At 40.8% G+C, this 14571-nt stretch overlaps 1 protein-coding gene across 4 annotated transcripts in view; it reads left to right on the plus strand.

Moving 5' to 3' along the window:
- DDR2 (discoidin domain receptor tyrosine kinase 2) overlaps positions 1–14571 on the plus strand; it is a 516782-nt gene that overhangs the window by 453794 nt on the left and 48417 nt on the right. For all 4 annotated transcript variants that reach the window (XM_075182767.1, XM_075182764.1, XM_075182765.1 and 1 more), the window contains one exon: positions 3860–4051. In XM_075182767.1, coding sequence (XP_075038868.1) covers positions 3860–4051 — 192 coding nt within the window. The remainder of the gene's footprint in view (positions 1–3859; positions 4052–14571) is intronic.

Raw genomic sequence — 14571 nt, forward strand, 5'->3', positions numbered from 1 at the left:
AGAGGTAGTTGTTCTGTAGGTGGATGTTTCTTAGTGGGGGGGCTGTGACGTGTTTTATCATGATTCTGTTTCACTGTTTTCCAATGGTAATCTGACCTGTGTGGATTCTCAGGATATGAGGAGTAGTAGTTTTTATGGGATGGTTGTGTAGTCTGCCTTTTCCATTGTTTGATGTTATTTTTCTCATAGTCCTGTTTGTCCCTAATGAACTTTTTTTCTTTTGTTCTAACAACTTCCAACTCTAGCCTTTCAAGTTTTTTATTAAGAACCCGTTTGTTAATAGCATAGTCCTCTTGTGTTTTAAATGGTTCTAAAAGAACATCTTTGGTCTTAATTTCTTCCTCAATTTTATGGAATAATTTTTTCTTTTCACGTATAATGAGTTTCATGAGACTGAGGGAGCACTCATGTAGAGTTTGGTCCCAGTCTTTCATGAACTCACTGTTGTCAATGCCAAAGGTTGGGGATTTGTTTATACGTAAACCCCTAGGGATGCGGTCGACTGATATGTAGTGTTCTAAACCTTGGACATCCCACCATATGCGTGTTTCTTTAACACACAATTTCTCTATATCCCAGAAAAGACTATCCAAGTCTGATCGTGATTCCAATATATTGGCATTTTCGTTAAAGATCTTTTTACACCAGTCTGATCTTTTGGTTATTCTGTCTGAATTTTTCCACATGTTGCTATTGTGGAAAATACAATCTGTATGGCTGCCTGTTTAAATCAAAAAACCAAGGAGATAAATGTAGATATACGATGTAAACACTGGCGCTCAAAACAGTATTGTGTATGTACAGTAGTATAGTTCAAACCCACATATACACCTCTTCCATGTGAGGAGGCAGCCTTCCTACAAACTCTGGCTGGTAAGGCCGGAAATAAAAGTGATAGGTGCAACAGACGGATGGCGCACTGGTGATGTTTGCAGTTTATGCTAAACAAAGTGGGAACAGATGAATAGGCATGAGGATAAAGTGCAAGACTCTGGGTTGGTATTCAACAGTGTATGCAATAATCCAGTTCTTAAATCCAAATGCTAGACCCAGAATGAACAACCGTATCAGACTTTTGTGTACAGAGAATTAACTTCAATGTCACAATAAACATGCATGTGCAATTACTGGTCAAACAGAGCTGGCTGGACCAGTGTCCCAGCCCACAAGTTCTCCAATTATATATCAGCAAAGGGACAGGGATGAATAGAGGGTAAATGATGCAGTACAGTTGACCAGGTAACAATATAATAGGTGGAAGCATACCGAAAGGTAATATAAAAACAGCTTATCTGTATCAGGGTCTCCGAGAGGGAATCACAGCTCCATATAGTGTGTCAGGAACAGGTAACCAGCAGGTGTAGTATGCAGTAGTTCTTGAGATATATAGAGATACAGATATAGATATAGATATAGATATATAGAGATAGATAGATGCACTTGCTCAGTTTTTGCAGGTTACACCTAAAACCATCAGAAACAAAAGGCAGGTTTATTTAAACCATGGTTGTCCAACATTTACGGCCCAGCATGCCTGTAAATGTGGCCCAGCAGGAGTTTTGGTTGTGGCAAGGGGGCAGCGCTGAAAAAAAAATCCTGCAAGAAAAAAAAAAAAAGAAAATACTTACCTTGCGGTCACGTCAGCTGGCGCTCCGGCTCCCTCCCTGGTCTCCTCCTCCGTGTGGCGCTCGCAGTGAATGTCGGGGGTGACGTCATCACACCCGACATCCATTGCGTAGCGCAGCACAGAGGAGTCACCCGCGCAAATTATCAGCAGCAGTGAAAGATTATCCAGTATCTTATTGTTGTTACTCTGAATTTGGACTTTCTGCACCATGCAATTATGAACTAGCTGTGTTCTCTGTATGTATCTAATATAAATATTAAGAGATAATTGTATTTTTATTATTTTAAACCATTTTAAATGTGCAGTGCTGAGTAGGGTGAAAATATCACCCACTGTTACCCTCATCGGAGGCTGCTCCATGAGCCATTTTTCCCGCCACCCTATCATTAAATCTCTGTAGATTTCTATTAGTCCTCCTGATGCTACCTATATCGGTGACCATTTCAAACTGGTCAATAAAAAAAATGATTTATGGGTGCAGAAAGAGAGGAAAAAAAAGTTTTTGGCATTTAATTCCCTGAACCCCACTAAGGGGCAGATGCAGGTAAGTTAAATTGTAGCTGGTAATGGGACTACTGCTTTAATCATGATTCTGCAACAGGTTTCCTAACTCTTACTAACTTCGGTTCCAAGTAAGTTTAATATGTTAACTATGTTTTATATGGTTTTTTGATGATCAGCTATCGTTAGTGTTAGTGTATTTTATGTGTGGCCCAAACCAACTCGATGTCTTCCAATGTGGCCCAGGGAAGCTAAAAGGTTGGACACCCCTGATTTAAACCTACTTCTGATAGGCTACATAGCTCAAACAGAATACTGTTTGAAATATCCTGCCATTCAGAATATGAATTATGCAGGTGGTGTAAAATAAATGTATAATTAACTTATGGGGGAGTATATTTGGGGGGCAATATGAATATTATATTAAGGGGTCAAAGCTATTTGACTGCTAACGGAGGCATTCATTATTTTTGATGGGTGCAACACATTGGACCTCATTTAAAGTCGTACGGAAAGTCCGTCTAAGAAGTGTAGGAGTGGGAGTATGCCGCAGCTTGGTAGGGTATTACGAGTGGCATGCAACCCCAGTCGCGTCCACTCGTAATACCCTACCGAGCTGCGAGCAGTTCCTGCAGCTAGCTAACTGCTTGCGCCACCTAATTCCTGCCGCACAGTCTTAGCCCTTTTTTGACGTGTGTTGCGTCTGCGCCTCACTGCGTCTAGGATTTACTTACATGGTCACGCCTTCATAATTCCACATTCCGCCCTTTCTCTCGTAGTGAGCCGCAAGCTGTCGCAAGTGTTAATTGCGTCCAAGATGCAGGCAGATATGGTGCACTGCAAGTGCACCATATCCGCCTGCAAGTGCCAGGATGAACTTGCATACATATGCATGCTGACATTTGTAGTGCTCAAGGATGAATGACTCCTTATGGGACACAGAAGAAAATTACTGAATCCTTACAGAATAACAAAACATGTGATACTGAACACAATCACAGCATTTAAAGCAAGCATAGCAACATGCAGTAATATGACTATCATGCTGCAGTGTTGATGTAAAAATTGTGATTATGCAAGAGAGGAATAAGTTTCTTTGAATAAAAAAGTGTTTACAGACTGCTTAAAGATTTTGAAGGTTGAGTAGATACTGCAAGAGCAGGGTTCAGAGATGTCTGGCAGCAGTATATTAATGTAAACATATAGATAGGGATACTTTTATTTTATAAATTCCTTTTCTGTTTTGTTCTCTTTCATAAATTAAGTTTAACCATACTTACCTACTTTTGACAGGCTCCCTCTGGGATATCACTGAAGAGGGGTGTAAAGGGGGGGTGTAAGGGGCGGGGCTTTGCGATTTGCATCATTTTGGCCCCGACCCCAGTGACGTATGCCTGTTTGGGGCCTTTTTACAGTGGAAAAAAGACCCAAATTAGGCATTACTTCTCTGGGGGTGGGGCCAAAATGACGCGAATTGCGATGGGCCGCCCCCCTTCCGCCCATACACCCCTCCATGCAGGCAGATGCGGGAGAATTGCCAGCTCTCCCGGGATTCCGGGAGACCTACCCAGAATTCGGGAGTCTCCCGGACATTCCGGTAGATTTGGCATGTATGAGTTTAACTCAAGTACAGTAACTAAATCATTCACATAATTATTTCAAATACATTTCTTTGCATTTAATTTTTAACATGTCAGATTGTTATAAATTGTTTGTATTCTAATTTGGCAGAAATGATTTTCTAAAGGAGATCAAAATAATGTCCAGATTAAAGGACCCCAATATTATTCGACTGTTGGCAGTGTGCATTACAGAGGACCCATTATGCATGATAACAGAATATATGGAAAATGGAGATCTAAATCAGTTTCTCTCCCGTCAACAAGCAGAGAAGGATCTTACAAGTGCCACAATGATCATAACGTAAGCAACAATAATTTTAACCTAGTTTTCCATGCAATCTTTTTCTTCATCTTTGGCATCAAGAACAAGCCTGCTTCTATTGCTGTAGTAGAGAGGGAGTACAATGCAGAACAATATAGACCACTGCGTGATTATCTAATAAAAGTGCTGAATGATATTACCTGCCTTAGCCCTTCCTCAATTCATGGTGGCAAACACTACCAGTTATGTAGTGGTATCATGAATCCCGAATCACAAGAGGCAATTCGGTATGCCAAAGGCAAAACTGCCTCTCACACTATCCATTTTGAGAAAGAACAGCCATTTGGGGAGAGCAAGGCATGCAGACAATGCTTTCAGAGAGGCCAGTGGCCTCGAGAACCCTAGCCTCACCTCACTAGTCTGTTCAAATCACAAAACATCCAAACCTAATAACATCTGCTAAGCTAAAACATCATGCACATAAAACACAAATACAGATAACATACACTTATATTGTCATCAGTTGTGACCTCCTGTTATGCCTTACATCCTAATATGTTGGTCTGGATTGAGCACCCTTATGTTTTTTTCCTTATATCCCTTCTTGCCTCAAGACTGCATCCTGTTTTTTTCTTTTGTTATTATTTTGCCCAACCCCATGTCTCTCACATGAAACCTCTTACATGATCTCTTTGTCTGCACCAGTGTCTGTCTCTATATGTCTTGTCTTCTTGCATTCTCCCCATGATTCTTATTTAGTCCTTTAATCTAACCCATCTATCTTATGCATAACTCGTTTGTATAAACATGAATTTTACTCCAACCTTGTTCAGGTGGCATATATCTATTATCTCCACTTCTTTGCATACCCCATTTTTCTAGATCATTTGTAATCTTTACCCACCAGATGAACAAATGCCAGCTTGGGGAGGACTGTGCACTAAGAAGTGTAACAGGGGGAGAGAGTGTGGGGTTGGATGGGCCACTGCATAAGTCCTGCAGCATTATTAGGTATTGATTTAGGATTTGAGACATCAACATTTTTTATTTAGGATCGGAAGGAATAAGAGTTACTTATTTAGGATCAGTGGCAATCATATGTAGCTATTTAAGATTGGAGGCATCACTTATTATTTAGGATTGGGAACAACACTTTTAGTTAATGCTTGTGACACTACAAGTAATAGTATGCACTGGCACCCAGAACCCCGCCCCCCAACACACACACACACACACACACGCACACATGTTCAGATTAAGTGTTCTGCTAATACACCATCCTATCACATAGAAGGATATACCACATATGTCTTTGTCCTGCTTCTATCTGACTCATGCCTGTACTGGAGAAGTAGCTGTTAGATATGGAAACACACAAACTATACCTCCCAAAGCATCAGGATGCAACATCATTATTGATTAGAGTAGATTCACATGACAGCTCTGGGCCAGATTGGTTCTAAAAGCAGTGAGGTAATGACTGAAGAGGCTTTTATTAGTTCACAGTGCTGAACATTTAACATGGTAGAGACTAGAGGCACAATGTGCAGATTATAATTTCCTTCAGACTACTAATATTCTCTGGGAATCTGTTCCTGCCTGAGCTCTATTCCTGCCTGTACTGGCAATTTCAGATACTTGCCACACAAATTATTAGTCATCTTTAGTTGTATTTCCTTTTATTTAAAAATAAATAATAAAAAAATCATATTTTATTATAAAATGTTACAATCAGTTTTGTCATTATCAACATTTTTCTATTGGTTGTAATTGTTGATATTGTAAAAATCTAAAAATGATCAAAGCCTATAATTTCACAAAATATAGTGCACACCACAACTGCTTGCACTAGATTTTAACTATTTTTCCCTGGTACCCAATAGCCAAGGGTACCAGGTTTGGCCAGTGCTACTCAGCATTGGGTCGGTCATGTCCTGGTGCATGGTTCCCGATCCTTTGTTCCAATCCTGAGGGCACTGAGTTTGTAGAAAATGGAGGAAGGAGGTAATTTTTTCCCTTTATTTATTTTTGCTAGTTCAGACAGGCAAGATAGGTCAAATAGCATATGGTTTGAGATATTTCGCCGGTGTCATTCACATCTATTGTTTTTTTACTAAATATACAGTTGCCACTTAATATATGCATTTTAAAATAATTTGCTACAATGTGTGGCCATTAGTAAATTGCACTAAACCGCCTATCAAAGCTCCAAAAACCATGCAGATTTGCAAAACCTTCCCTTAGTAAATCTTCCCAATAGATTTAATATGTAGCTTTGGCACACTTAGTGGTGGGAGGCAAGTTTAATTGTTTTGGTAGTCTAGCTTAATATCATTCCATTTTTATTGGTCAATAAGTGATAAATATAGGTGTTAATAATGCATTATTTTGAAACGGCTGAAGCAAAATTTTACGAGAAGGGAGACAAAGCAGACAGGATCTTGGCCACCTGTTTGAGGGCTCAAACTTCCCAAAATAATGTTATGACCCTGAAATCGGCCTCGGGCTCCCCCATACACAGCCCTGATCAAATATGACGAGAGTTTCAGAAGTTTTACTCTGCCTTATATAATTTAGATAGCTCAAATCCTGAAAGTACTCCCCCAGCTGAAATCACAAAAGCTTTTCTAAAACAAGCGAACCTCCCCACTCTCTCCCGCGATTCGGCCCAACAATTAAATGAAGAAATCTCGTCAGAGGAAATACTGGATGTTGTTAAAGCACAAAAGGCCTCTAAGGCCCCGGGCCCAGATGGCTTCAACGCAGCCTATTATAAAACATTTTCCCAGACCCTGGTCCCCCACCTCCGCACCCTGTTCAATGCTGTCTTGCAAGGAGCTCCATTCCCTAAATCAATGTTGGAAGCACGTATAGTAGTTATATTAGTAGTTATATAGTAGTTATAGTAGTTCCAAGGAGGGGAAGGACCCTAGTGACTGTGCAAGCTACCATCCTATCTCCCTCCTTAATGTAGATGTTAAGATTTATGCAAAATTATTAGCCACTCGTTTGAATACAGTCCTTCCGGATCTGATCCATTATGATCAGGTGGGCTTTATCCCAGGTCGTCAAGCCAGAGATAATACCCGTTGAGCAATAGATATAATTAATCAGAGACGTCTCCCAGCCCTGATGCTCTCTTTGGACGCCGAGAAGGCATTCGATCGGATTTCGTGGGACTTCATGTTTCACGCTCTGAAGACGTATGGCTTCTCGGCTGAATTCCTGACAGGAGTTTCTGCTCTTTACAATTCTCCCACCGCTAGGGTATTGGTTAATGGCTCGCTTTCTGATCCTCTCTCCCTTTCCAATGGGACGAGACAGGGATGCCCCCTATCTCCTTTAATTTTTGCATTGGTTATAGAGCCCTTGGCAGCAATGATTACGCAGTCAGCTTTGATAACGGGTGTGGAGGTGGGACCCCGGGAATTCAAGGTCTCTCTTTTTGCGGATGATATACTGCTCTCTCTCACGAACCCCCAAGACTCTTTACCTGCCCTATACAGGCTCATCGATGAATATGGTCTTCTCTCAGGCTATAAAATTAATTTTGCTAAGTCAGAGGCCATGCTCCTGCACGCTCCCCCTCCCCTCCGTGCCACCCTACAGGCTAATTTTGCTTTGCGCTGGCAGGCGAACAAGATCAAGTATCTTGGGGTCTATATCACCTCTTCCTATGACCGATTATATAGAGAGAATTTTCCTCCCCTTCTCATTAAAATAAAAAAGACCTAGAAGTATGGAGGAGCTATATTATATCGTAGCTGGGGAGGATCATTGCTTTTAAAATGAATCTGATCCCCAAACTTCTTTACCTCTTCCAGACTCTACCGGTGAAGGTGCCGGAAGCTGTGTTTCGGGACTTACATTCTTCTTTCCTCAAATTTGTCTGGCGTGGCAAGCCCCCTAGAGTCTCAGTAGCAGTACTTAAACAGCCCAGGGCCCGGGGAGGAAGAGGCTTTCCAGATGTTAAACACTATTACTTGGCGGCCCTTCTGACCCAGGTTGCAGTTACTTATGTCCCTTACCGGACTGTAGCATGGGTGGACTTGGAAACCCACTTTGTGGGAGTCCCTTCCTTGTCATCCCTATGGGGCCTCTCCAGACTGGACAGGCCACAGGGGGCCTCCTTACTCCAATCGCTCAAATTTTGTCCCGGCTCAAGCACAAACTATCCTCCCTTATTTCACCTCTAACTCCCCTCTGGAGCAACCCGCATTTCCCCCCAGGTGGCCAGTCACAGCAATTTAAACTCTGGAAACGTGCAGAGATACATGTGGTCTCGGACCTGGTGGTTAACGGAACTTGGGCCTCTATCTCAGATCTTCAGCATAAGTTTGAATCTTTTCGCCCGCTTTTCTTTGAGTAGTTCCAGGTCCGACACTTCGCTATGTCCTTGCCTGCCTCTGACACTCTTAGGCCCCTCACTCCCTTTGAGTACATGTGTTTGCATTCCCCACTCACCAAAGGGATGGTGTCGAAGATTTATAACTGGCTAATAGATATATCCTTTCACACTCCAGGACGCCATGAACGTGAATGGGAGAGGGGTCTGGGACCTCCTCCGAATGAGTCTTGTTGGGAGGAGGTCAGAGAGGGGATTGCCAAGAGCTCAATATCCACACTTATTAAAGAAACTGCATACAAGCTGTACTATAGGTGGTACTATACCCCAGATAGGTTGTCTAGAATATTTCCCACTGCTACTCCGAGCTGTTGGCGGGAATGTGGCCAGAGAGGCACGATGCTTCATATATGGTGGACCTGTCTCCGTATAATCCCTTATTGGAACATGGTCCTTGCACTTATTAATTCCGTATCTGAACAACAAATCACTAAGGATCCCTGGTCGTTCCTTCTCTCTCGCCATATCCCTGATGAGACCGCCCCTTCCAACAAGCTGATATCCCACATACCAGCTGCTGCCAAATCCCTAATAGCTAAACACTGGAAAGATCCCAACCCTCCCTCTATGCAGTCCTTACGGAACTACATCTGGCATATCGCAAGCATGGAGAGTATTACATGCTACCTTCACGATAAATCTTACAACTTTGACAAGGTTTGGGCCCCGTGGTATCTCCAGCAAAGCCGTAGCTGTTTACCCCCTTTGGCTCTCTCGTCCTCTAATGGTACATAAACTCTGGGCCGTCTCCGGATCCTCCAGGTTGGTCGACGTGCGCCATGGGTAAGAGATCCATATATCTTGCCATCTACTTTTTATTTTCTAGGTCGTTATTCTGTAAATATGTTGCTTACAACCTCCTTTGTAATAGGTATGGTGATATACGTGCCTGTCCTTCCCAACCCTCCCCCCCGTTTCCCCTCCGTAACCCGTTTTGTTTTCTGTCTCTTTCCTACCCCTTCCTTCTACTATAAAAATTTAAAATAAGAGGAGACATCTTGTTGTCTTAAAACAGTTGGTTTTTACTTGTTGTTTGCTCTTTTCTATGCTGTTTCCTCTTGTAACAAATAAAGAGTTTGAAAAATAATGCATTATTTTTATGACTGGTAAGACTCTTACAATTTAAAAAATGAAAAACTAGGACACTGATTATATGTGAAGTTTGCTCCGGCCATAAAATTCACCCTATACACACAAGATTTATTTTGGGAATAAAAATGTTAAAAAATGTATTGAGCTTTCTAGGCTCATATGGCATATTGCATTGTTATCCCTAATTGCTGTGATACATTGTGTTGTTCTCTTGGTGTGTCGTAGCTGTTTCAAAGGAGTCTGAAATCATAATGTTTTTAAAAAGAGTCAAATTTATTAACTCATGCATACATGGACCAATCTGGTCTAAGACTGATCAGAAGGGTAAAAATAAAACATTTGTCCAAATGTTTTATAAGCAATATTTTGGATCTTGGCACCCTTACGCAGAATGGCATTTAGATTGGCATTTACACTAATTGGATACACTATTGAATATAATTTACATGTACCTATACTCTAAAGAATGTGCCTCCTTAACTGCATCATTTAAAATATGATGCCTTGTCTCTGGGGTTTGGAGACGGTAATTCTCTTGTCAATGCTTCCAAATAAGCATCAGTATGAAACAGTACGGCATTGGTGTAAGCATGAAAGTCTTAAACATTTTAATTTATTAAACCTATAGCATATTGGTACAATAATGGCTGCTAGACTCCATTTTCTAATCCAGACTGAATATTCAAACAATTCTAAATCAGGTGTGTAACTTATTAGTCAAGAGAGTATCAGCCCTGTTACTATTTTCCTAAAACTTTTGTTCCAGCCACGTCAGATTTCTCCCAGTTTTATCTGCGAAAGTTTGTGCAGACCACCTCCCCCTTCCTCCTCGCAAGCTTTCTCTGCTCCTCAAGAACACCTCTAGTGTGAGATACTCTTATGGGTTTTTTCTAGTGCTTGGACTTGGGAGGTAAGAGCGGTAACAGTATAATTTTGTTGCCTCTTACAATGGGTGGCATATTAAATAATCTATATCCTAATGACCACCTTATGTGCTTCCCAAATAGTAAGCAATTGGACATCCTCTGAAGAGTTTGTGTCAAAATAGTCTTTGATCTTATAGTCAATGGCATTGGGGTTCGGTACAATACAAGGTCGGTACATGAATTGTGGATGACTAGAGGCAGAAAAGCAGCAACAATAATAAGAACTAGATTAGTGCATGAGCACAATAATCTAGAAAGGAGACAGAAACAGGCATGGCTTTTGTAGGAAGTCTGGGGTGGAGCTAGAACATGCTGAAGCATCAGGAGAACAGTTATACTGAGCTAGAACACAAAATAAATAAATCTGTCCAGCACCCAGAATAGCTCGATCAGCAGAGCAGCAGTTTACAGAAGTTGGGTTTGAATCCTGACAAACAGCTAGCATAATCCTATATTATACTATTCAGAAAGCAACAGCATAAAACAATGTGTGGAAACATGTGAATTTTGATCACAAGTCTGTCTCAGACTCTGTCTCAGGAGCTGAGGCAGAATATAGATTAAAACTTCTGTCTTCCTTAAGGTTTCTAATGGTATTCTGCTTCCCTCCAATATCCACCATGTGACAAAATAGAAACCTCCATCTCTATTTTTATCCATGGTCTAGAAGAGTAAGTGTAATTTCTCTTAAGTCTATTCGTTTGGTGACTGTAAGAGATGAAATCTTGAAATATTTGAATCCTTGAACCCTCATACACAGTGGATCCAGAGCTTCTAATTGCAGAAAAAAATTGTTCTTTGATTTTGAAGAACAGAAATTTCAGTATGTAATTCTCAGGTTTGGGATTGAGGGCCCTACTGGCTATTTCTAGAGAGATTTTTTCAGAGGATAGAGACAGAACCAATTTCATAAAGAGTACCAAGTATGGTTCAAACTCTTTAGCATTAATAGTTTTGTAGATGTTTCTAATTCGAAGATTCTTGGTTCTTGATTTTCTGAATCCTCACTTTTTTCCTTGAGGAACTCTAGGTCCCTGTTTAAAGAGTCCAGATCTCGGCCCATTTCTTCTTGAAAGCCTTGTTGGTGGCAAGTTCCAACACAGGTGTGCATTTGTTACAATCTTCAATGTCTTTTTTGTAGCCCTCCCACAGTTTTTTAAATTCATTGATAAAGGAGGTCTTGAGGTCCACATTGAGTGTGCAAAGGCCAGTGATGTCCTTCTTTGTAACCAGGTCCTCCTCAGTGTCCATGTCTAGATCTTGAGCACTTTGAAGAGAGGTTGGGGAAAGGCCAGGGGTTCATTGTTTGTTTGTCTACTCATAAAATGGTGTGTTATTTCTATTGGATTTCTCTTTTTATTTTTATCCAAAGCTTTCCGTATGTTTCATGTGGAAGTTGTATATCAGCATAGAAGAAATAAGTTTGCATTAAAGAAAAAAAAACTCTGGAAATGTGATTGTTTAAATTAGTACATTTAGGTTCTACTGTATGCTGCTTGGAGTTAATACGAGAAGGATGAATACAGAGACCAGAGCACTGGAATACAAAAGTTAGTATGACTGGTGGGGAAAGAATCGGTTCACTAATATGAAGATATTGGAAGTTATTGCTTTATTATTTTGGTAAGTGATGAGCACCGCTATACTCTTGGTGTTTTTTTCCAGTTATCAAACACAAGTCAGTGCTATTGTAGTCTGTGTGTTGCAGGTGCAGAAAGCTGTTTGCCTCCTGTATTCATTAGGATCCTTTAAAAACTGCATTAGTGAAGTGGAAGTAGTACAGTACAGATCCTCTGGGTTGATGGAGCAGGTGTCCACAAAATGACAGCACAGTCATATAAAAACTTGTAGGGAAATATATACAGTGCAGTTTGTTTTACTTAACAATAGATTGTCTTACACTAACTCTGTGCAGTGACAGCTGTAATCAGTTCTACAATGGAGTCTTTGGCCATGGAATACAGAGAGCAACAACAGCAAAAGCTGGCAAGTCTGGCTGAGAATCAAGGGTGGCAAGGCTGTTTCAGGGAAGAATGGGGCCCAGATCCCACAGTCACTCAGTTGGTATGTAAGGGGGGACTATGACAGGTCACCAAATTGTGGCCAAGATTTTCTATACTACCAAAGCCAGCTAAGTACATTGTCTGTAGATATTACAGAGAGGGATATGGGACTTTCAATCCAAGTGTTATAGAGTTGTAGGACTCTTAGGAGAATCATTGCTTTGAACTCCCTATACAAGTACTCATAAGCACAGGTCCATCAGAGATGATGGGGCCTCTTGTTTTCAGCTTTGAGACCTTTGATCTGGTTGGGGGTCTCAAGATGTTGGTTCCCTCATTGTCTGTAGCAGGAAGCAGTGCACCAGAGGTAAATAAGGGAGCAGAGACAGGGATCCATGGAGTTGCAGTTAAGCAATTAGCTCATCTGAGTGTGGTTTGTCCAAACTCTAGCCACTGGTTTGTGTGGTAATCAAAGTGCTCACTGCCCGCCGTCTTCCCGAAAGGTGTTGGGCTTTTTTGACCCTGTGATCAGGCTTCTGGGTGTCCAAAGCCTCAGGGCTGTTTGTAACAGCAGCAGAAAACAGATATGGATTCTATCAGCTGTAGTCAGGTGGTATATTCATGCGAACGATGCAATCAGACCCTGGGTCCAGTGATGACTTGGGGCCTTGTGTTGGCAGTGCATAGAACACAGCTCACAGGGGGAAGGTGTGATCCTAGTGATGAGCAAGTCAGCACTTCAGAAAACCCACAATATTAGGAGCAAGGAGCTGCAGGTTTGTAAGGTGGGAGATTAAATAGTTCTGTATGAATGTTCAAGATATCTTCGACCATCTGAGTAAAAACAGGAAACACATCCGCCATATCTTTGGCGCCCCAGGCACATCGACATAATACTTCTTTTAATTGCAGTCAAAGCAATTATCCCAGAACCTTGGTAAGACAAGCAAACACTAGAGATGCTCAAACAGGCCATGTATGTTTTCATAAAACAGTTCAACTGATTGGTACAAAAATTTTAAAAATTGGCAAAACATTTTTTGATCAATTTTAAAACATTAGCAAAATTCTAAAACGTCGGGTTCAACTTGGTTCAAGCTGGTTTGTAACGGTTCCAGTCTGTTCTATCATGTTCGATCCAGTTCACACATGTATGCAATCTTAAATATAAACATTTTATCTGTTTTTAATGGCAAAACAATAACATGAGAACAACTTCAACTTCAAACTTCTAAAACAGCAGTGTTATTAAAAAAAAACACTTTTTAATAATGTAATCATTCAACCTCCTCGACGCTGAGGCTCTCTCACTGTTTTTCTAATCTGGTTTTGGCACTTTTTCTGCTGGTCACATTCCAACATCCATATAAGTAATTTGTTTATGCTATATCCACACAAATCATACTTGAGCTTGGCTTTTCAGTAAAATACCATGTGTTTACTTATAGCTCCTGACAAAGCAAAGAAAAGCTACCCAAATTTCCAAGAGTGTTTTTTATTTAAATTGCAAGAAAGTGAACTAAAAGCAATTTTTTACATTTTTATCTAAATGGCACCAATAAATATTGTGTGGTTCTTGCTTTGGCATTAATGCCAAATTGATGCCATCATTGATGATGGCATTAATACATCGTCAACATAAGCCATTTGTTTATGCAGAACCCACACAATTTATAGCTTGTTTTTTTCTGAATACTTTTTTTTCCAGAAAATACCATTAATTTGTTTATATCTCCTGATATGGCAGCACGGTGGCTAAGTGGTTAGCACTTCTGCCTCACAGCGCTGGGGTCATGAGTGGAGTTTGTATGGTCTCCCCATGTTTGCATGGGTTTACTCTGGGTGCTCCAGTTTCCTCCCACACTCCAAAAACATACTAGTAGGCTGCTATTAAAATTGACCATAGTCTCTATCTCTCTCTGTCTGTGTGAGTATGTTAGATAATTTAGACTGTAAGCTCCAATGGGGCAGGGACTGATGTGAATGAGCTCTCTGTACAGTGCTGTGGAATCAGTGACGCAATATAAATAAATGATGGTGATGATATAGCAAAAAATTTACCTAAAATGCAAGTAAGTGAAAAAAAAGCAAATGTTTTTGGGTATTTTTTTTAATCTAAACGCCAGGAATATT

This window comes from Mixophyes fleayi, chromosome 8 (genome assembly GCF_038048845.1).
Source record: "Mixophyes fleayi isolate aMixFle1 chromosome 8, aMixFle1.hap1, whole genome shotgun sequence".
NCBI lineage: Eukaryota > Metazoa > Chordata > Amphibia > Anura > Limnodynastidae > Mixophyes > Mixophyes fleayi.